General features: G+C 58.8%; 1 protein-coding gene and 1 long non-coding RNA gene across 8 annotated transcripts in view; one reads left to right on the top strand and one right to left on the bottom strand.

Annotated features, from left to right (window-relative positions):
- Positions 1–22,393, bottom strand: part of SRCIN1 (SRC kinase signaling inhibitor 1) — a 64,122-nt gene extending 41,729 nt beyond the window's left edge. For 3 of the 7 annotated variants that reach the window (XM_078065653.1, XM_078065652.1, XM_078065651.1), the window contains exons 1-2: positions 22,077–22,393; positions 13,844–13,906 (exon numbers count right to left, since the gene is read on the bottom strand). In XM_078065653.1, coding sequence (XP_077921779.1) covers positions 13,844–13,906; positions 22,077–22,200 — 187 coding nt within the window. In that variant the 5' untranslated portion in view covers positions 22,201–22,393. Of the gene's footprint in view, positions 1–5,065; positions 5,197–13,843; positions 13,907–22,076 lie in introns of those variants that run through there. The other 4 variants (XM_036091650.2, XM_036091649.2, XM_036091651.2 and 1 more) reach the window with 3 other exon arrangements.
- The window catches only part of LOC118535299 (uncharacterized), a 39,716-nt gene continuing 35,496 nt past the window's right edge, over positions 18,767–22,986 (top strand). Inside the window, exon 1 of the long non-coding RNA XR_013445062.1 lies at positions 18,767–18,867. This is a non-coding gene — a long non-coding RNA (uncharacterized LOC118535299). The remainder of the gene's footprint in view (positions 18,868–22,986) is intronic.

Raw genomic sequence — 22,986 nt, forward strand, 5'->3', positions numbered from 1 at the left:
GACAGAACAATGGCATCACCACAGGGCACTAGGTGTTCGTCTCTGTTCATCTGCCCCCTCCCCAGCCTGGCACTGGGTCTCAGGTCCCTCCTGCCTCCCCACCCCCCCCCCAACCCAGGCATCTGTCCTTCTCGCTGCAGTCATCATCCTCTGGCATGCTTCCCAAAGTGAGGTCCAGATACACAAGAACGGACCTTGGGAGGGACACTGTTTCACAGTTTAATACTTATACCTTTATTTTCATAAGGATTAGGAAAACCCCAAATAGAAGATCCAACCACTGATTTCATGGATATCATTTCTTGGGAAGGTAAAGAGATAAGGTTTCCTTTTAAGTAAATTTATTTAGGTTCAAAGGGAGTTAAGGAAAAACATTGAGTTAATATGGTGCAGAGGGTCCCTGACCTGGAGGAAATTCTCAAAGATGGCCCTTGATTGAGTGGGGCTGGGAACCCTGGGACCATTGTCTTGAAGGCCTAGTCCCTGCCCTTGAGGAGCTTGGTGGCAGTCCAGGGTCCCAGTGAATGTGGCTGGAAAGGAGTCACCTGAATAATCATCCAGGAGGAGAGGCTAAGATGGGGGTGCTCTAGGCACCGGAGAAATAGCCCCAACCAGAGTCAGGGGGCTGCCTCCCATGACCCTTAACCTCTCTCTTCCACTTACTCTCAGCACCTGTGGAGATTTGCATTAGGTACAACTGAACAGGAGGAGACCCCTCTTTGCCCAGGCAGGAGCGGATTCTGCCCGCCTGCTTTGCTGCTGTAGCCCCAGGTCTAGAGTCTGGCCCAGCCCAGCCGGAGCCAGAGGGATCTCCTTCCTTGTGCCCGACAGCCAGGCTCACAGTGCCCTCTAAGGGCTCTGGACACACACAGGTGCAGGGGACAGGTCTCCAATTCTCATCTCGCACCCCCCCCCCCGTCCTTCTGCCCTCTGGGAGCCAGAAGAGCTGCTCATCCCCATCCCCACCCTCCGTGCTGGCACCTCCTTCCCTGGTTCCTAGTGGGAGATCTCAGCAAGTTTGGGCTGGGGCAGAGAGCAGCAGGGACTGGGGGAGATCCAGGGGTCATGTTGGTTCAAGCGGCAAGGCGAGGCTGGCAAGGAGGGGTCCGGGCTGCTAGAGCGCTCAGTGGAGGGGACCGTGGACAGGTTCTTGCAGCCCTATTTATGACTGCAGTCTCATAAATCCCACTGCGGGCGCGGCGCTGGGAGTGGGGGAGAGTAGAGCCAGGACTGTCCCTGCCTTCTTGAGGTCAGGGCTCAGCCCTCAGGTGCCCAGGCATAGGTGGAGGGAGGAAGCAGGGGTGAGGCAGGAGCTGGATTCTGGAGGGTGGCAGAGAGAGGGGCAGGAGGGGCAGGAGAGACAATCTGCTAACTCTGAGGGGTGGTGGGAAGGAGGGGCTTGGATTTGCAAAGCTCTAGCATCTCTTTAAGAACCTTTGAGATCCTCAGCTTTATTTAACAAAGACAGAAACTAGCTGGGTGGGGGTGGGTAGGGGGGAAGAGGTGAGGCTCCTGCTCTGTGCTTATTTCACTCCTTTCTGCAGGGCCCCAGGGGACTGGGAGGACTGACCTGGGCTTCTGGGCTGCAGGGCCATCCTATTACCCTTAGGAGAAGGAGGCCCGTGGGGCTCAGAGGACTCAGGCATGAGCTTCTGCCTTTGAGTCACAGGCACTCGAGGTCAGTGCACTGGGAGGAAAAGAACCCTAGGCCAGAGACACCCTGGGTTTCAAGTCAGCTCCTTCCCTGAGGGACCCTGGATTAGCCTTTCATTTAGTTACTCATTCAGTCAACAAATCTCTTCCCTCTCGGAGCCTGAGGGCACTAATCTGTAAAATGGGGATGTTCCCCTCTAAACCCTGCCCCTGTCTCGCAGGCCTTGAGAAGCTGGCAAGATGATGGAGGAGAAAGTGTGTTGTTTTGAATTAAAGGCACTCCTGGCACATCGGCTCCTGGGCCCCAGCAAGACAGACTTCCCGGTACCCCTGCTCCAGCCACCACTGAGTCCCCAGAGCGGCCCTGACCCTCCCCAGACTGAGCAGCCCAGGGAAAAGTGCCAGAGATCGATTCCAATCTAGCAAGCCCAGGCTCTGGACACCCTGGCCCTGAGCAGACCAACGCTTCCCGTTCAGTGGCAGGGACAGTGAGGGGTCCATATGGGCAGGGGTCTTGAGGGGGTGGCAGAGGGGACAGATGGGACAGAGAGGCCTTGAGGGGGTAAGCAGGGACATGGGAACTGAAGGTGCAAAAGAAGGGCAGGTGGCTCTGAGGGAAGGGGAAGGGGTGGGGAGGCCGCGGAGGAGGAACCGAGCTGGGGTACACTGGGGAAGGGAGGTTGGCACTGAAGGCCCCTGAGAGATGGAGGCTGGGGGAGCCGGAGAGAGAGGTTGGGGTCAGAGGAGTTACCATCTGTCCAAGGTCACCCAGGTGTGCAAGGCCGATCATAACTGTCTTGTCGGAGATCCAAGCCCCAGAGAAGATGCCCGAGACTGGTGCAATCCAGCTCAGAATGAGGGGGGCGGAAAAGTGGGGAAAGGGGGTTCTGTCACCCTCAGCTCAACCTTCCCAGCCTGGGCCCCGGGCGAAGGGACACACACCTGAGGCTGGTGACAGGAGGAGGTGGGCGCCCCCCAGTGGCCGGCCGAGGATAAAGGCGCAGGCGCTTGGGAAGACAGCGACAATGTTCCGCCAGTTCCAAATTCCACCTTTATTTATGAGCCTGATTTATTTTTATCCTCCTCTGCATTTTTTTACATGAGATCACTGTAACTCATGATGAGAATGAAGATCCCCAAGTTTTAGTGACACCATCTCATTAGCCACCAAGCCCACCCCACCTCGTGTCTTTACCCCAGATGTCACTATTCTGTCCTCTGGCTGCCACTGGGCAACATTCACACATGACATCATCTTCAGAGGAAGGGAATGTGGAGAAGAGGAAAGGGGGGGGAGAGGGAAGAAGAGCAAGGAAGGGGAGGAAGTGGACGGAAGAAAAAGGAAGCTACAAGATCCAGAAAAGAGAGGTCTCTCTCTGGGGCCCCGGCTGTGAGGACCCCCAGCTCAAGACCCAGAGTTTAGGTCCCTGTCTCCCTGTCCCCACAGAGATCAGGAGGTTGGATGAGGCCTGAGAAGGCTCCCAGTGTGCCCCATCCATCGCCTGGGCTGAGATGGGGGCTGGGCACCAGCTCAGGGAGCTCACAGATCCCCGGGGCTAGATCCCGTGAGGCCCGCAGGCAAAAGACAAGAGAAGGGGTGCACGGAGATTGCTGGAAGAGTGGAGGGCCTGGCTCAGACCCTAAAGTGCTTTACACACACACACACACACACACACACACACACGCACATGCAGCTCGAGGCTCCCCCTGCCGCCCCACATCCCCGCCCCCATCTGCAGCCAAACAAGAGGAGTCCAAGTCACCCAGGAGGAGCCCCGAGGGGGCTGCCACCCTCAATTGTGCCTGGCAGCTCCATCCTGCTGGGTGCCTGCCGCAGTCAAGAAGAACACTGTGCTGGGAGGTCAGAGGCCAGAGGACAAAGGTCAAGCTTGGCAGAGGGTCCAGGAACCTGGCGCAGGTGAGGTGATCATCACTTGCCCCCGCCCCGAAGGAGGCGGCCTCTCTGTCTTTGGGCGCCCCTGGCTCTGTGCTCCTCGCATGCCCGTGGCCCTCAGCCCCCGCTGTCTATCTGTAGGTCCCTGGAGCAGAAGCCCATCTGTGTCTGTTTTCCAAAACCATCTTTTCCGCCCCATACCACAACAACCAAAGTCATTTTCCAGGCAATTGCCTTTCTGTAAACATTCCTGTGTAATATCCCCCCAAATTGCTAATGCCCAGCGCCCTGTTGAGTCTCCTTGTCACTCCAACCAGAGCCTCGGAGGTGGGGGCAGCCACGGGAAGAAGGGCGATTGGAGGGGAAGAGGGAGCTGGACTAAGGTTGAGGGACAGGGCTTCATGTCCAGTTCCTGGCCCAGAGTGGGGGCCAGGAACCCCACACCTCAGGACAGCCTCTCTGGTCAGAGAGGATGGGGGCGGGGAACCCATGAGAAGGAGGCCTGGGAGGGAAGGGAGCCATCTGGAAAGCATGGGGCAGATGGTAAGACAATAAAGGTGACTTCCTGGGGTGCCTGGGTGGCTCAGTCGTTAAGCGTCTGCCTTCGGCTCAGGTCATGGTCCCAGGGTCCTGGGATCGAGCCCTGCGTTGGGCTCCCTGCTCGGCAGGAGGCCTGCTTCTCCCTCTCCCACTCCCCCTGCTTGTGTTCCCTCTCTCGCTGTGTCTCTCTGTGAAATAAATAAAATTTAAAAAAAAAAATAAAGGTGACTTCCTGGTGCCTAGGAGCAGGGGCACTAGGGAGGCAGGGGCAAGGCCAGGCAAGCTGTCATCCCCGGGTCCCTGGGGAAGGTGGGCTCTCCTCCCCACCCCCACTGCCAGGTGTCAGAGGGAGGACAGAGAAGTGGGAGGAGGCCAGGTGGAGCCCATCCCCCCTAGATGGACCACCGCTTGGACACTGCCGTAGTGCAGAGAAGGTGGGCAAGGCAAGAGCGTGTCAGAGGCAGGGCAGCCCTTGGCTGATGCCTCCTCCCCAACCCCCAGCACTGATCTCCAGAGCCACATGGGGAAGGGCCTGGGGCAGGTTGATTCTCCTTGCAGTCCAGCCAGGGAAACTGAGGATTAGGGAGGTTGAGTGATTTCACCGGAGTCACCAGGCAGACTCCCTTCCCCTGCGCTGGGGCGGGGGCAGGGGGGTAGGGAAGAGGGGGACTAAGACTGTGGCCCATGCCCGTGCCCACAGGGCCCTTCCACCCCCACGCGCAGGGAGCTCTGCTACCCCAGCCCCTAGGGAAGCTGAGCATGGAGACTCAGGAGGGGTGTGGGGCAGGGAACAAGGGAGCTCCGGAGGGAGCCGGGCGGCAGGGGAGGGTGCTGGGCACTGCCAGTCACAGCGTCAGGCCGGCAGAAAAACACAAACCAATCTGCGTAGATTTAAAACCCACTGAAGGCTACTCAGTTGGTAAACGAGTAGGAATCGAATGAAAGGACCTCCTCGGGGCTGGGGGAAGAGGAGCTCACCTGCCTAGGAGGAGCCGTTGCGTGGGAGCCTGGGTCCGGGGTGCTCCCAGCAGAGCTTCTGGGGCATTCCCCAGGGAGAGAGAATTTGCGAGAGGACGGGTGTTGGGCTCCCTGAAGGCGCCGCCCCAGCCAGATGCTTCCCCTGCCGGCTCTTCCTTCTCACCCAGCCCTCTCTAGACCCTTTCCTGCTGATTCTGCTGCTTCTCAGGCTCGGGGCACAGGCTGCCCCTCCTCGCCCGGGGTGGGGGGGGCACTAAGTGTAGGGCCCTGTTTGCCTCATTAGGTTGGAAGAAGCCTCGGTGCAAGGCCTTTGCTTCCTCCCTCAGACTGGAGGCTTCCTCGGTGGTAGAGCAACCACTCCCTTCAGATGGGGTTGGGGAAGACCCTCAGGCCACCTCAGCAGTGGGGGGGGGGCGGGGGCCATCAAAAACACCAGGCTTGGTCTCACTCAGCGCCTGTGACTGACTCATGCCTTGGCTCTGTGTGGCTGTGGAGTCCCCTCCCCATAGCGGGCAGGAGTGACATCTCCAGACTCTTCTGTGTACCCCTGCCTGCATCTTGAAAGCCACTCTCTGCTCTTCCTCCAGCCAAATGCCTCTCATAGGAAGGAAACCAAGGCCCAGAGAGTGGACCTGACCCAGTCATACGGGAGCTGGGGACAGAACCAGAAGTGGAACCCAGGCCTCCTGGCCCCCAGGGACAAGGATTTTTCCATTCCACTATGCCACTTCCCAGAAAGCAATTGCCAGGGGGGCGCCCGCAGGCCCCAGGAGGACACAGACTAACCATCTCCTTAGGAGGAATCAGCAGCAAGGTGGAAAATATGGCCTAGCACCCTGAGCCCCAGAGAGAAGAGCTGAGGGTCATGGCGGGCCACACCCCCAGGCACCCACCCCAGCCCCGGGGGATGCTCACCACAAAGAAATCAGGGGCCCCACATGGCACCCTGACCACACTCCTCAAACAAGACTCTCTCCCTGCAAAAGGGCCACAAGCCAGCTGCTTGCCCTCTTTTCCCTGTACCACCCCCCACCGCAAGCAGGCAAAGCTATGACATTACCAAAAATCACTGAATTTGGGGAGGAGAAAATGAGAAAGCTCTGTTCAAACCTAGCTCTGCCACTGACTAGTTGGGTGACCTTGAGCAGGTTAGCAGCCTCCCTGAGTCTCAGTCCTCTCATTTGTTTAAAAAAAAAAAAAAAAAAACCTAATAACACCCAGTAGACAGGCATGCAGGTTGTGCACTGAACAAAGGCACCAGCCTAGGGGGCAAACGGGGGACAGTTCCCTCCTGATCTGCCCGATCGCCTGATTTCCTTTTATTCCACTGTCAGAGTTGTATCAGACCCAGCATTGTACGGTTTTGATTTTTAGCTACTAATGAAGATCTGGCTAATTGACTTCCCTGGGAAGGGAGGGGGCGTAGATGCAGAAGGGAGTGTGTCCCCCTCAGTCTGAAGCTGTTGCTGGAAAAGCTGGGACCAGCCCTGGCGTGGGCCCACATGGTACCGCGGGAACACGCTAACTCCTGCGAGGCGGCTCCACCATCACGCGCGCAGGGAAGGTGTCCTGTCAGCTCTGCATCTCCTTGGAGAGGCAGCCGAGAGGAACACAGGTTGAGAGGAAGAGAAGGAGCGAACACGGGAGGGTGGGAACGGAGGGAGGCAGGCACCTGTCCCCCAGCTCCCCTGCCGCTCTGAAGTGGCTGCCAGAGCTCCTGCTCTCCCAAGGGGGGCTCGGGCCTCGGGGCGCTGTGGCCAGGGCCGCGAGCATGGACAAAGGCACCACGCCCCTGAAGTCGCCTCCGGCCGAAAGCATGCCCAGAGGGGGACCTCCTGTTCCCGGGGGGAGAGACCCCAATCCGTTGGAGGTGAGGGGCAGAAGCCCCATCCATCACTCCCATCTTCCCACAGAAGCTGTCAGTAGCCAGTGTTCAGTGAGCGCCTCATCAATGTTGGGCAGGAGCCCCAGACTGGCCAGATCCTTCCAGATCCTCCTCAGAGACACCATCCTTCTTGGGGTCAGGCTCCCCCTAGAAGGCCCTTTCTCTGCCAGCACCCAGACAGCTCCCTCAGCCACCAGAGCAACCGGGGTCCTGGTACCTCCAGATGCCAAGCTCACGCTCAGCTGCTCAGGGACACAATTCTGCTCTCCGGCCTCATACCTGTGCACCCCGGTGCACGCCCAGGCGCCCAGCACCTGCTCACCAACATGGGCCCAGTCACAACCTGCCTCACCTGCGCCCCCCACAGGCATCCACATGCAGAGGGGCACACCCAGGCCCGGGCAGGACTGGGGTCCGCACACAGACACCACCCTGACCGCCCCGTCTGCCATCCCAGACGCCGTATGGACAGGCAGCACCCCGTGCCCGTGTGCACACAGTACATTTAAGACCCCCGGAGAGACCGCAGCGCATCCGGAGGCTCGCTCAACTGCCAGGTCAATCCATCTCCAGCCTGGAGTGCAAGACATTTGCCTATCCTGGATCCAGCTACGCCTCAGGGAAGCGACTTGCTTGGCCCGTCTCCTGCTTTGCCAAGTTCAGGGCTTCCTTGCTAAAGTGTTCACATAATAGAGGGATGGGTCCAGAACCTCAAGACCGCTCCACTCGGACCGTTGTTGAACCAACAAGACAACGCCAAGGACAAGGACAGGGCAGCCTCTGCCTTTGCTCTACCTCTGCAGGTGCTCAGCCCCCTCCACCAAGGGGAGGGGCCTGTGTGCCTTTGACCCACTTCCACCTGCTGCCCAAGGTGAAGCCTGGGCCACTGGGCTCCAAGGCTCAGCCCTCACCTCATGGGTTAATTACTCCACTGCCTTGCAAACCAACAGAGAACAAACAGTCAAATCTGCATCCCATCCCTCCCCCACCCTGGGGACACCAGGTTAGGGCCCAAGAGACTCGGGAGGGTGGAGGCCGGGAGAAGGCGGGAGACTCAGCAGATTCCCTGCCTGACCTGGGAAGCCAGATCAGATACCAGGGGCATCTTTCGGAAGTTTTCCCTGTTGCCTTACCCGAACCCCCCACCAGAGCAGATCCAGGAAGGTGGACCACAGGCTGGAAGGAAGCAATCAACAGTCTCCCCTTCCATCTGCAAGACTCAAAGACTCCAACCTTCTCTTCTCAAGTAAACGGCCCATCCCTCTGAAGTGATGAGGGGTAAGCTCAGCACCAGGCCCACTTGGTGCTGTGGGAGACACGGAGCCACCTGAGTGACCCCCCACCCCCATAACCGTGCACACTCAGGATAGTCTGCAAGGGCTCTGCGGCTGGTGCTCACTCAGTGCTCAGGGTCCCCTTGGGAGGCTGCTCTCTCTCGCTTTACAGGCAAGGAACAGGAGGTTCGGGAAGAGTACCTTGTCCGGGGTCAGAGCTGAGAAGTGGAGGAACCTCATCTCGACGGTGGGGGTTCTCAGCCCAGATCCCCTTCATTTCTGTACACCCACTGCCCCAAGGGGGATGCTGACCCTGCCACCAAGGCATCCCTGAGTCCGTGGGCCAGAGCCTCTTTTGTGCTCCCCAAGTCCCTGAGAGGGTAATACTGGAGCAGCCCTCCGCCTGGATGAGGCACAGAGCCCCTCGGCACAATCCTCCCCAGGGGAGGCCTCCCAGCTGAAGATCTACATCTACGGGGGCTCTTCCCCAGGGCGGGGCAGGGAGGGAGGGAGGAGGGGCAGGGAGCAGAGCTGCTCGGGCGCCACAGACGCCCAGGCTGGCAAGGGGTCCCACAGTCCTGAAAGAACCTCCAGGGGCCCTACCTTCTCACACTTCAGCTGGGTACAGAGTCCTCCCAATGCCTGCCATGGGGAACTGGAAACCCTCCCGACCTCGGGAACGCCATCCAGCCAGGGCTTGGATACCTCCAGGAATGGAGAACTCATTACCTCCAAAGTCATCAATCATCATGTGGGGTTCCTCCTTCCCTAAAATGAGCCAGCGTCTATGCCCACAGCCCTCAGAGGGACCCAGGGGCAGGTCACGACCTCTCCCTTCAGAGCAGGACGGGGGCTTCAGAACCTGAATCTCCTCTTCTGAGCCCAACATTTCAGATCCTTCCTTCTGTGGCCTGGTTTTAGCCCCCCCAGCCATCTGCGCTACCTTCTGTTGGGTGAGCCCCATGTTGTCACCACTCTTCCTAGTCGGTGGCCTTCAAAACTGCTCTGATGGTGTGATGAGGTCTGAGCAGCCCAAACGACCCCTCTCTGCTTCTGCCTTCACCAGCCCTCCCCCTGCCCCCAGCATGTGTGCCGGGGTAACAAGTGTCCAGGACATACCCAGCCCTGCTCTGGGACCAGGACGCACCTCCCTTATCTCCTGCTGCTAACTCTCAGGCCTCCCTGACCTCAAACTTCAGGGACCAACTTGACTCCTCCTGCCTGGGCTGGATGACTCTCCTGGCAAGGTCAGCTGAACCGGCCCACTCCTTCCAGGCACTTCCATCTGTCCTCTGGTGCCTGGCCTTGCTAATGTGGGAGTCTGCTCTGGGGCTCAGCCCTTCCCTGCAACTATATCCCCCACGGCCCCAGCGAGGAAGAGCCAAGGTCTAGGCACCAAAGGGTGTACTCGGGAGTCTGCCTGGGCAGCCTGCTCTGCCTGAGTCTCCGGTTAGTGGCCTGAGGCCCCTGATGCCCCGTCCGGCAGCCAGCCATCTCAGGGGCACGCCTAACTTTGAGGACTGGAAAACCACAGCCCACATGATAATATCTGATGCGTATTAACCACACAGTGCTTCCTCCTTTCTATTCTACTTCCTCCTCCCCAGTGCTGACCCTGCCCTACTGCCGGAGGGTCCCAGGCTCAGAAGGAGAGGCCCCCTCACCCCCAGCTGCTTCCCCGCACCGTGCCCCATATCTGCATCCCATGCTCGTGCGGTGGCTAATTCTGGCGTCTCATCAGACAGTAATTATGGGGGAATCAGCAGTGCTATCATCTCTGCAGCTCGGCACCTGTCACCACGCCACCATCCCCAGGCTGCTGGGATGGGACCGGAAGCTGAGGGAGGAGGGGTGTGCTGGGGTGAGGGGCATCTGCTCCCTCCCAGCCTCTGCAGCCCTCACCTCCTTCAGTCCTGCCTCCTCACAGGGCGCGCGGCGCGTGTCGACCAGGTGGCCACTGGCCGCCCAGGGCAGGGACCGAACGCATGTGTCCACGTGCCCCCGACCAGACAGCAGGAATGACACAGCAAGCCAAGGCTCAAATCTTGCCGAGGCCCTTTCACACAGGTGTGATCTTGACGGAGTCATTGTACTTCTTTGGCTGTCAGTTTCCACAATGACAAAGTGGGGAAACAGTGCCTGCCTTGGGAAGATGGGAAGAATCAAACACGTAAAGTGTCTAGCACCATGCTTAGCCCATGTGCGATCATGTATTCACTCAACAAACAGCACACTCCTACTTGGTGAGTCACCATGATAAATGAATCACAGCTTGGCAAGGATCACACTGGGGCCACACTGGGGCACAGATATTTTGTCTGGCTGGTGGTGTCCTGTTTTCCTGTTTTTAAGGGGCACATGCACTGTCCCTCACCACAGTTCCCGCCGTTCCTATGGTCCTCGGCTTCGCGCATTTCCTGCCCCTGAAGGCACTGCATTTGCTGTCCCCGAGAGCAAAAGTGGACTAGGAGGTTCCACTGGATCCAGAGCCAATGACCGTAAAAGATTTGACAATGCCACAGGAGTTCAGAGGGGCAAGCCTGGAGGTGGTCGGGGAGAGGCACTTCAGGGAGGAACAGAAATGGAGGTGGTCATCTCCCTGAAGGGGAGGGGGCCTCCTGGAAGAGGAGTCACGGAAGCAAAGGTTCACAGTGGAGACAGGCCAGGCACAGTGGGAGCTGCTGGAGACACAAGACATCTAAGGATCCTCCCTGATGCTGGATCTCGAGGCCCCGGACATGGCCACCTCCTCCAGAATGGTTTGTCAGGCGGGCCTCAGCGATGAAGCCACGATGTAAGACCCGCTCACAACCAAGCAGCAGCTGCCGTCACAATCAAGTCACCGAGTCACTTCCCTGGCCCCGGGCTCTTTTCCCCACGTGGAGAGGAACTCTGCCCCAAACGAAAGGAGGTCTGGAAATGGGAACCCCCTAACCTCCAGTCCCCCTCCTCCAGCTCCCCCCACTCCAGGGTCCGGAGCCCCTGGGGCGCCCCAGGGGTCGAACCAGGAATGGGGTTGGGGGAGGAAGGTGCAGATGAACCTCAGAGTCAATTCTTAGTGGCATGAACTCTGGAGGAACCCTGCTCGAAGGATGGCAGAGAGAGGCAGAGGTGAACCGCTCCGCATACAGCATAAGACACTGAGGCTAGACCTAAGAGGCTAGAGCGCTTTAGGCAGAAGGGGTGTGGGGCTGAGGATGCCACAATGGATCATCTGTGTGACCTTGGGCATGTTACTTAACCTTTCTGGTCTGTCTCCTCCCCCGTACAACATAGAACAGCACTGAGGCCACAGGCTGGTGGGTTGTGAGGATAAAACGAATAGAGCTTAACCCAGCGTATGGCTCATGTATTATCAAGTAAACATTCAATAAATATTGGTCATTAGTATTTTCATTATTACTGGGGATGATTTTTGCCCCCAAACTCAGCAAGGACTAAATGAGCCCCCCACCTCGCCAGGCCCACCCCACTCCTGAGGTGGCCTGACTCGGAGTCCACAAAGGGAGCTCGGAGGTCTCTTGTAACCAAACCAGAGTCAATGGTGAGGCCCTGACCCCACTGTGTCCACCTCCGTGGACAGCCCCCACCCCTCCCCACCCCTAATAATCCTTCACAACACTTTTCCAAAACCCATCCACATCTTATTCCGCTCCAGGAGGGTAGGCAGTTCCGGGTTGTTTCCTCTCTTTACAGATATAGGAAATCTTGGAAGGTACTGAGCTCCCTGCTTCTGGGGGTATTCCAGAAAAGGGTGGGTGAGAGAGGAGAGCATTCAGGCCCTCCTCCTGGTTCCCTGCCCCCCAAGCCCACTGGGGAGGCTGAGCCTTGGCCCCTCTGCTGTGGATGTGGGGAAAGGGGCTTGGTGGCCCCTGGGACTGGGACTGGGGTGGGCGGTGGCGTTGGGCGGAGGGGAAGAGTTGCAGTCTCAAGTGCTTCTGCCTCCCCCTTCCAGCAGCAGCCACGGGTGGGGGAGGGAGGGGAGCAGCCTCGTTGCTCTTTTAGGAAAACGGTAATTTTAATTAAGAGGCAGACAAACGAGTGCTCTGCAGATTGTCTCAGAGCAAAGTTATTAAAAAGCCATCAAGGCGTCGGCAGCAGCCACAAAGGCAAGGAGGGCCGCCTCCCCCAGCTGCCCGCCCAGATTGGGGCCGCAGCATCCTTCAGAGAGATGAAGGACCGGAGGACGTGAGTCTGCAGACAGCCAAGACCCAGATCCCGCAGCCCCGCTCCCCTGGGGGGGGGGGACAGAGCAGCAAGCAGACACTACTGGGGCTCAGGCTGCCCAGGATGGGAGGGGGCGTGGGCAGAAAGGGAACCAGCAGTGGGACCGTCCTTGCTGTAGGCCAGGCTCTGGACCAGCTGCTGCTTTTCCTGTGCTCTTCTCATCTACCCTGCCAGGTTTTTTTTTTAACTTACCCTCTTTTTTTTTTTTTTTAAGTAAGCTCCACACCCAACGTGGGGCCCGAAGTCATGACCCCAAGATCAAGAATCACATGCTCTACTGACTGAGCCAGCCAGGCGCCTGCCAACCCTGCCATTTTACAGGCAGGAACACCGAGGCTCAGAGAGGAAAAGTGGCTTATCCAGGCCCACAGAGCTAGGAAATGGCTTAAGTGAAGATTTGAACCCAGGTCAGGCTGCCTCTCAAGTCCAGTGCCCCAGGCTGCTGATCCCAGGCCCAGAAGTAGGGGGTCGGCTCCCTGAAGCCCTCTGAAGAGTCCTTAGCACTGGTCCAACAATGCTGCCCAAGTCCCCAGGGACTTGAGGCCTCGATCGCCGCTTACTTGGTGGGGGCACACTGTGTGAGGGGCACCTTCAGGTCAAGGGACACTCTACAGGGACATGAAGTACAGAGCAGTGGCCGGTAGGGGAGCAGGGGCGGACAGGGCGGCTGGGGACACAGAGTCACAGTCAGCTGGCCGAGCCACAGTCCGGGCCCCACAGCCGGGGAATTCAGCCAGCTCCTTGCCCTCTATCTGCTCAGCACTTAAACAGTGGAAGAACTCCTATCTGTCTTGGTCACTGTTGGACTCAGACCTCAGCCCAGGGCCTGGCACAGAGAGGGTATTCAATAAATCTTTATTGAATGAATGAACGGACGGACAAATGAATGAATGAATGATTGAGTCATTGAATAAATGAAATAAGATCACAGGTTTGCAAGTGCCTATAAACTAAACAGAGCTATACTGAGGTGGGATGTGGTCCCACGTCCCACCCCCCACCCTCTGGCCTCCACGGGAACACGGGTTTCCCTCCGTAAGAAGGGCCCGCTGCTCCTGATCCCCTCTCCCCAGGCCCGCAGGCCCCTCAGCAGAGGGCCCCTGCCTCCTCCCCTGCTTCCCAGCCCCAACTGCATGGAGGCTTTGCAGCCAGCACTCCTAGGTACATGCACGCACACACGAACTCACATGCACACATAGACACGTTCTCGGCCAGGCAAGTTGCCCTCCCCAGAGTCAAGTCTCTGCTGTCCCCTCCCCTGGCAAAGGCCTGGGCCCACCAGGGATAGCCCCCCTCCCCCACTTCTGGCCCTCTAGGCTGGGGAGAGGCATTTGGCTAAAGAGCAGTGCGAGGCAGGGTGGTGGGGGGAGGCCTCCCTCCTGGCTTACTAACCTGGAGACTTTAAACAGAGGGAACAGAGTCCTGGAGCCTTCCCTCCCGCTGCACGCTGGAGCCCTGGGTGAGGGACAGGAAAGGAGGAAAGTCGTGAATGAATGCCCAGAGCCAGAGGAGAGGAGTTGGAGAGAGCAAGGGGTCCAGGGTGGGGCTCCCAAAGTGGGATGGGCCCCCAGCAGGGGCCTTGGGCCATGGGGTTGGAGGGGGGCAGGGACACGGCAAGGCAGAGCCTTAGGAGCCGTCCCTTTAGGGGTCACTGGGGGGCTGGGGGCGCAGGAGGGATAGAGACTGGGTGTTGGGGGAAGAGCAGGGGCTGAAGGGGCAGAGACACTGGTGGGAGACAGACAGGAGGACAGACAGCAGGACGACACAGAAAACATGGGATCCCCAGAATGAGGTCCCTAGGACAGACAGCCAACAAGCCAGGCCTGATTCTCCTCCCAGAAACGGAGGCAGGCCCTTTACTGGAGTGCTCACATAAGATCCCAAATGATAGCACCTTGGAGGGTCCATCAGCGTCGCACAACCAAGGTCACCCCACATTGGAAGGCTGGTGGGGTCGGAGTCAGAGGTTGCCTGCCATCATTGCTCTGCTAACAGTCCTCTCCCAGCCCGAGACCCCCATCTGCTCCACTCACCCCCTAACCCTGAGGAAGGCCCCCCCACCGCCTGTAACGGAGGAAACAGGGGCATTTCACACCCAACAAGCACCGGGGCAGAGCCCCTCTCAGCTGTCCCTCACGGCTGCCTGCCGCCCTCCCTCCCCTGCAGGGAAGTCCTCCTAACTGTACACTTTCCCCCTCCTGCTGCAGTGTGGTCTACTGCCTTTCATCCTGGGGAAGGCGCAGGAAGCCCCTTCCGGCCCGGAGACAGTGTGGCCAGGACCCTCTCGGACCCCCCTCTCCTTCACTTGGCTGGCTCAGACCCATCCATACCCACATCACGTCTGGCTGCAAGAGTTCTCAGAGCCCCCTGCCAATCTCATGGTTCCAATTTTCCCACCGATTACCCAAGATGCAGGCGTCCCAGGGAGAAGCAGCTGTTGTACCCAGATGTGGGGACATTGACTGAGGGAAGAAATCAAGAACGCTCACTGACAGATCTAGCCCTAGAGGGCTTCCCGGACAAGGCAGTGCTGTTTGGGGTGGGGCGTGGAAGGGGCAGATGGACAGGGACCCAGAGTCCAGGGGAGTGAAGACTCAGGAGGCCTACCTTCCTTCCCACCACCAGCCTTCAGTGGCAGCTCAAGGGACCCAGCCCCAAATAAACTGAGGTGAGGATCTGGGTTTAAAAAAAAAACTGAAGAGGTTTTCTCATGTATGCCCCTTCCTCCAGGAAGACAAAACAGCTTCCCCCGTTCGGTCATTCCTTGGACAGTGAGTAGGACAAAGACAAAGAAATTACTATTTCTTGAAGGTTTCCAGTGAGCTAGGACCTCTACCTAAATTACCTCATTTAATCCCGGTACCCCACCCTTCGAGGAAAACACTGTTATTGGCCCCAATTTACAGATGAGGAAAATGAGCTTCAGAGGCGAAGTGACTTGCCCCAAACCACACACCTCTGACTCCAGAGCCCAAGCTCTTCACCCCTGAGCTAAGCTGCCTCCCATCTAGCCTCCCCAGGCCTTGGCTGTCTCCCCTCTTTTCAGCCCGTGCTCCAGGATACGTAATTTCTGAAGGACAATAAGTGGAAGAGAAGGCTTTGCTTCTGTCTCCTTCTGCCTCATCCTAGGGGTGGGAGGCAGAAGATTCTAACTCTGGGCTGCGGAGGGACCAGGGACCAGGGGAGGGGATGAGCCGTTGGGTTCAGGAGGAGCCGGACTAGGATCTCCTGAGCTTTATCTTTGAGGTCTGGCCCCTCTGGGGGCTGCTTTCCTGCTCTCCCACCTCCTCCAGGAAGCCACTCGCAGTCCCCTTCTCCTTTTAACTTCCAGAAATCCCTGAGCACCCAGGCTAGGGAGAGTCTTAAAAGTCAGGGTCCAGCAAAGTGAGAGTCCGTGCCAGTCCTAACAGCCCTCACTCTTCCTCAGAGCCTTCTCTCTTAGAAAGCGGCTGGGACACGAATGGGGACGCACGGAGCCAGCCCAGCCACCGGGTGGGGGCGGAGTGGGCCGGGGGCAGCCCAGGAGAGCGGGCAGAAGGGCCGAGTCTTTCTCTGAAAGGGTTTCGGTGAGCCATGGAATGCCTTCCCGAAGAGATGGAATCGTTCATTCTTCCCAATGAGGCAGATGCTGGTGCCTTGGGTGACGCCGCAGAGCCCGCCGTGTCTGCAATTACCACATGCCCTGGGGGTGTGGGGAGCCTGCAGGAGAGCCTCCCACAACCACCTCCCAGGCTCTGCAGAAACATCTCTAGCTAGGCCTCTCCAGAGCGGTCTCCGCGCTTGGGCTGCTCTATGGGGTCTCTGGGTCTGAGGGTTCCCTGTGGGCCCCTGGGTCTGGGGTCTCCGGCAAGCTCTGTGGCTGGGATGGAAGAGAAGCCAGTGTGCTGGGATGGTGACGTTTGCCGAGGTGGGGAAGGCAGGCTTGTGAAAAACCCAGCTCCTTCCCAGTCTTACGGGACTCCACGCCGGGACGTGCAGTCAACTGGGCCAGGTGGCGGAGGCTACCGGGAACCAGAAAAGGGTTGTGGGGGAGAGGAAGCCACCCTCCGGCAGTGCCTCCGAGGAAGAAAATACGGACTGGATTCTAGTCCCTGAGTGGAATGGAATGTAGCAACGCCAGCTCTGCCGGGAGGGGAGGAAAACAGCGAGTTTATGATTCAGACAGCTGAATCCCCTGGCCACTCGCTTATCCATCCTCTGGGCTGAGAGGGTAGGCTTAGGCAAAACGTGCCTTTGGACTGTTTGTAAGGGGTGTGTGTGTGTGTGTGTGTGTGCACGCGTGCAAGCACGCCTGCCCTCGCACACGTGTCAATATTCTCTTGGGCCAAATCTCCATTTTTCCAGGTTTAGCTGGAGCTTGGAAATATTCTTCCCACCCTCTCTGTGGCAAGGCATGTTTTATCTCAGGGGAGAGGAAGGAGGTAGAAGTTGTGACAGCTGGAAGAGACCTTAGAGATTCTCACCCTCTTTTCTCATACCAAGGACACTGAAGACCAGAGTGGGCAACTAACTTGCCCAAGGTCACACAGCAGGAGGGAAGGCAGGACACCTGATCCTAGTCCAGTGCTTGCTCTTCCCATTGCACTCCACCTCTCTGCCCTGGGGGATCGAAGAGTGACTCCCCAGGCCCCTTCTCCTCCCCAGCAGGGCGACTCCTCTGTCTCATGGACCCTGGTACCTTGTACTCAGCCAACTACAACAGCCACAAAGAGTGAAAGTGGATCTATCAAGCTCCTCAGGATGGCCCAAAGGTCATCTCAAAGGTCATGCCAACCAGTCCCCTGCCCTTAGGTACAACACCAGCCTACTCGTGCTCACACACACCTATCACTGAGGTCAAAGACCACCAGAGCTCCCCACCTTGGAGTGTTTCACACACACACACACACACACACACACCCTGCGAGGCTTTCTTTCCTATCTAACCTCTATTCCTCCTACTGCGGCGTGGGCCCGTTTCCTTCCAAGCTGTCCTGGGCAAAGATAGGGGGGAGGGGAGGAGAATATTTTCTCACCCCCAAACCCTTCCGTCTGCCCACCCGCAACGGAGCGGATGAGGGCAGGGTGTCCCCGGGTGGCTGGGCCCTGAGCCCAGTGCGTGCAGGAGGCATGAGGAGTGCGCTGGGGGAGCGGCAGCCTGAGTGTGGGAGAAACAGCTCTTCTGGGAACTGTCCCTCCAGCTTCTCATTCCCTGCAAAATCCTAAGTCTCGAGGTTAGGGGAGGGTCTTTTCCGGTTTCAGAGACATCTGTTCTCTCTGCCACACCATTTATTGAGTGTTTAATATATATCAAGCCATGTGCTGGACATTTTCATCTATGATTGCATTTCATCTTCACAGCAGTCCCATGGTCAGAAATGAATCTGCCCCCTGGGATGGTCCCTTTCTAAGACTAAATCTAAACTTGATCCCTCTTGCTCCATTTCCTCTGGCCCAGTCCTCCTTGGTAGTGGAGGCCATCTCTGCTTCTGTCTTCAGATATTCTCGCCATGACTCAGTGGCCCCACGTCATCTTCTCCAGGCTGCCAACCTTTATCCCAGCCTTGCCCCAAGTGATGGGCTTTATAGGGGTGAAAGCAACAGAGGCAGGACTCGGGGCTGGGATCCATGACACTGGCCAGTGCCAGACAGAGCTCAGGTCAGGAGGCTGGGGAGGAGGCTCTGGGGGCAGTCCCGCCGAGACAGGCGGGGCTGATGGAGGTGGGGACAGAACCAGGGGCAGCAGATCCTCTCTCCCTGATGATGTCTGTGACCCTTGCAGGGAGCATGGGGCTTCACCTTCAGCGGCAGGGCCCAGAGACGCAATGACCTAGTCCAGTCCTGTGACCAGCTCTCAGGTCCGAGTTGCAACTCACAAATACCCAGAGCCCAGGGGCCTGAGCAGAAGTGGGCAGGGCTACAAGACAGCGTGACCTGCCCTGGGCTATGTGGGTGGAGCTGACCCCAAAGGAGGGACTCTTTTACCTGGCTAAGCTCCTTGGCATCTAGAGGGTGCTCAGGCCCTGGGAATGGAGGAGGGAAACCCCCAAGCCAGCCTCGGCAGGGTTTCCTACACCCCATGGTAGCCACAGCCAACCTCAGTAAATTCACACAGCACTTGGCTTCCTGGGGCTACCCCGCATCCTGCCTCCAGCACGTCTGGAACCCAGGGGCCAGACCCACCTCCCCAGGAAACGCTCCGGCCTCAGCTTCCACCCCCCTAGGAGATTCTAGCAGTGAAAGCATGGGCCAATGGGCAAGGGAAGTCGGAACGGTGGGTGGGACTCTGGTCCTTGTGGGTGGCACCTTCCCCCTTCAAGCAGGCACCATTAATATATGCAAAGCATATGCAAATCACCCAGGAGAGAGACACAACATCCAGGGAATGTCAGAAGAGACCTTGGAGATGATCCAGCCCACGCCCCCTCATTTCACAGGTGAGGAAAGAGGCCCGCATCAGACAGGGACTTGCTCAAGGTCACTCGGACATTTGGGTGCTGAGGAAGAATGGGAACGAGGTCCCTTTACTCGGAGTCTAGTGCTCTTTCCACGATGGTCCTGTCTTTTATATGGGAAGTGGACAAGATGGCAAAGAGGGCACAGGGCCTGGATGGGGCTCCAGGAAGGCCTACCTGAGACCGGGGGTGAGGGGTGGGACGGGGCCCCTCCCTCCCCAGCTCCGATCTGGAAATGGTGTGGGGGTGAGAGGGAGAGTGGACAGGGTGGCAGCAGCGCCCGGGACTGTGGGTGACCAGAGGGGCGGACGGGCCGAGGCCAGAGGCGCTGGTTTCCGGCAGCCAAGCAGCAGAAGGAGGCAGGAGAACTGGAGTGTCAAAGCCCGAGGTCAGGGCAAGGTGCCTGCCGTGGTGTGGGGAGGGGGATGGGGCCCTCACTACACCTCTCCAAGTGCTCAGCAGCCCCCTTCCGCTTGGCCTCTGATAACTATGGCACCTGACAGACCAGAATAGTCAACCCAGACCTGTCCCTTCAGTGCTTACGGCTGCCCTCCACCCCCCAACTTGGCTTCTCCACCTTCCAGACAGTCCTAGAAAGCAGGACCAATGCTGGGGGGAGGAAGACAGACAGATGGGAGGAGGGCAGACAGAGTGAGAAAAGGGGAGAAAAGGTGGGGGGAGAAAGAGAGAGAGAGAATGAAGTGCAGAGCAGGAGAAACTGAGGGGCAGAGAGAGGGGAGACCAGGGGAAGAAGTTGGGGGGGCAGCAAGGGGAGGGAGATGGTGGCATGGGGGGGCGCGGACGGTGGGAGCAGCGGAGCAGAGAGAGAGGGCTGCTGGCCTCTGGGACTGAAGGAAAGCTGGAGCCTGGGTATCAGTCATAGGAGCCCCATCGAGGCCTCGAGACTGTCTGGAAGGAGTTGGGGACCAAGCCCCTGCCCCTCGGCCCACCTCCCCAGCAATTCCCGGGCTGCCAGGAAATCGGTCCCTCCTCCTCTGCCTCCCTCCCTCCCTCTCTCCCTTGGGGCAGCAGCCAAATCCAAAGCCTGCATCTCTGCTTTTCAGAGCTGGGAATGAAAGAAGGGGAAGCGAGTGCAGCCCTCAAACCCGCTGACGGCCAGATTTTTATTATCTTTGCTCGAATGGGCCCTAGGAAGCCAGCAAGGGATTCTTCAAAGAGCATCTGAGTGGCTCATTGAAACCTGCACCTGCACCAGCCCACCCACGACAGGCAGTCGGGGCTTGGGGGGCACAAGCTGTCCCCCACCTCCCACCAAGCCCAGAAGCCAGATTCCAGGCTGCCAGGAGCCTCACCCTCAGCTCTCTGTGCCTAGGTAGCAGCCACTGACTCGGGCAGCCAGGCTCAGAGGCCACACCCAGGCCTGCTGGGCCTCTGAGGTAGTCTCTGTCCCTCTCTGGGCCTTGAGGACACAAGCAAAGGAAGAAATTGGATCTCCTTGCCACGGCTAGAGGAGATAAAGTGCCTGGGATTCCTCGAAAGGGAAGCTTTTATGGCAAGCCCTAGGTCTTTCCCCTGAACTCTCAGCCTGCCCCACACCCACAGGCCCCCTCTGCTGCCTCCTGACTCCCCTTCGCAGGACCCCACCCAACCACAGCTGCCCCTCCATTCCAGAGCCCCAGGCCCACCATTCAGTATGATCCTGAACCCCAAACACCCCTCCCTCCATCCAGATCCTCAACTCCCACTTCCTTCTTTCCCCAAGACCTGACCTGGAGTGGGGGTGGGGCTCAAACAGACCTGGTACTTTAAAGAGCCCAGCTCCCTCCCTCCTAAGCTTGGGTTTTGTCAGAGAAGGCCAAGGTTGGCACTGTGCAGACAGTCGCCATGCCACCCCCGCCCCCCAGCTCTGACCACACCGTTGAGATCGATGCCCGCAGCCAAAGAAGAAATCAATGGTTCTAATTAAACCCTTTTTCCAGGGTGGGTCCCTGGCCAGAGAGAGAGAGAGAGAGCGTCTGAGGCTCTGCATCCCAGCACCCAACGCTGTACCCTGTACATCTTTAAAAAACCTGGAGCTCAGCAGGAATCAGGCCACAAAGACCCCAGACACCCCCCCCATTAGACAAGGAGGCAAGCAGAAGGCTTGGGGTGGGGGGGACAGGCCTCCTGATGGCTCATTCCCAGGGATCCTTCCCCTAGGAGAGTTCCCCCTCTCCACTCAGCCCTGCCTGAGGACCACAGTTGCATCTTCCAGATCCCCAGAGCACATGGGGGACCCATATCTCCATCCCAGCCCTCAGGGTCATCATAGAGAATCGGCCATCATGGTAAGGGCGGAAGGAACAGGGTGGCGGTGGGGGGGCACTGGACAAAGGCCCTCTTGTCCCCAAGGCATGGTGGCAAGAAGCCAGGGCAAAGCCTTTGCACTCGCTGCCAATGGTGCCGGGGTGCCAGGCAATCTGGGTGGAGGGTGGGGGGGATCTTATTCTTGTAACCCCCTCCCCTTACACCCCGAGCCCTCACCCCCAAGCCTTGCTTCTACAGCAGGCCACCAGCTAAGTCTCTGCCCCGACAACTCTTAGCTCGCCTGGAGCCCTCCTTCCCGTGTGAATGCCGGGCCCTGACACTTGCTCGCTGTGACCCCAACACCAATTAGAACCAGCAAAAGCCCTCATGCATAAACCCAAACTGTCCCCCACATACATACACACGCACAACCACACCAGAGAAACCACCACAACAGCTGCCACTAAGAATGACAGAGCTTCACGTTTTCATAGTGACAGTCTCCATCAAATGCATCATCAGTTCTTTAAAACCAGCAAGAGGGATAGGGAAGGGAATGAGAGAAACTGAGGCATGAAGTTAGACAGCAAAGCAGTTGGCTCAAGGTCACCCAGACCAAGATATCCAGAGTCGGGAAGAAGGTATCCAACCTCCCCACACAAAGTGCTCAAACCCCACACCAGGGAACGTCCGGACCTACAAGTCCGAAGGCTGGTCAGCTATCCCGCACTCCCAGTCCTCATCTGTTTCCCCTTCCCCCAAAACAACAGTAGCTCCGACATCTCCTGAGAAGGCTTCATCCAGGAGCCCTCCACCAGCGCCACCAGGGGGGAAAACACTTCCCCTAAAGTTGGGGGCTGCAGGACCTCCTGTTTCCACAGTATTTGGAGAGAGGGAAAAACAGTCCGGGATCTCCTCCTGGCACAATCCTTGTGCCTGCTCACCTGGCTCCCCTCGGCCCCCGGGGTCCCTCGGTCCAGCCTCCTCCCTAGGAGCTCGGGCGCTGCCCTCCGCTGTCCTCTCCCACCAGGCCAGGGCAAAGCGCCGGAGGCACTGCCAGGGCTGCATGGGGAGGGGTGGGGCGGGGGGGTCAGCACCAGCAGCAGCACACGCCCCGCCGGGCCCTGCCAGCCGAGCTGCGGAGGCACCCGGCCGGCCCCCTCTGCTTCCACCAGCATCCTGCTGCCCCCACCGACAGGACTCGGAGCTGGCCCCGGAGCTTCTGACGTAGCAGGGGGGTGCGTGGGAGGGGAGGGGGGGCTATGGCGCGTCCCCTCCCCGGCCCCGCCCTCTGCCCCTCAGCCTCCTGCGGTCCCTACCTCCTCACTCACCCTGGATGTTCTCCCCAGCTGGGGGCGCCCTCCCCTGCCCTCCTGCCTCCGCAGGGGGGAGGGCTTAAGATCAAATAGCCCCTCCCCCAGCCCCTCCCTCTTATGGCCCCTCCCTACCCGCCAGCTGAGCGGGGAGCTGGTCCCCAGTTTCTGCAACTGCTGCCTAGGCTCTGAGGTCTCCAGGGCTAAGGCCTCGAGGTGAGGGGGGCGGGGGGGTGAATACAAGCTCGTATCCTGGCAACACAGCCAACCCCAGAAGGCACTCATCCCCTTCCTTCCCTGGGGGGCTGGCGCAAAGCGCCTACCACCACCGTCCAAGTGCGTTCACCCCATTCTGGGACCTGGGGGAAAGAGAGGCCTTTGAGGCTCCCCCCCACACACACTTCATCCCCGTCGCCTCCCTCCCCCACCCCCGCATCCTCCTCTTCCTCCACCACGGATGGACCACTCCCCTCCCCCACTCCCCTCACCATCCATCCCCCTTCCTCTTCTCCCCACCCCTCCTCCCTCCACGCGTACCCCT

The sequence above is a fragment of the Halichoerus grypus genome, chromosome 2 (genome assembly GCF_964656455.1).
Source record: "Halichoerus grypus chromosome 2, mHalGry1.hap1.1, whole genome shotgun sequence".
In the NCBI taxonomy this organism is placed as follows: domain Eukaryota; kingdom Metazoa; phylum Chordata; class Mammalia; order Carnivora; family Phocidae; genus Halichoerus; species Halichoerus grypus.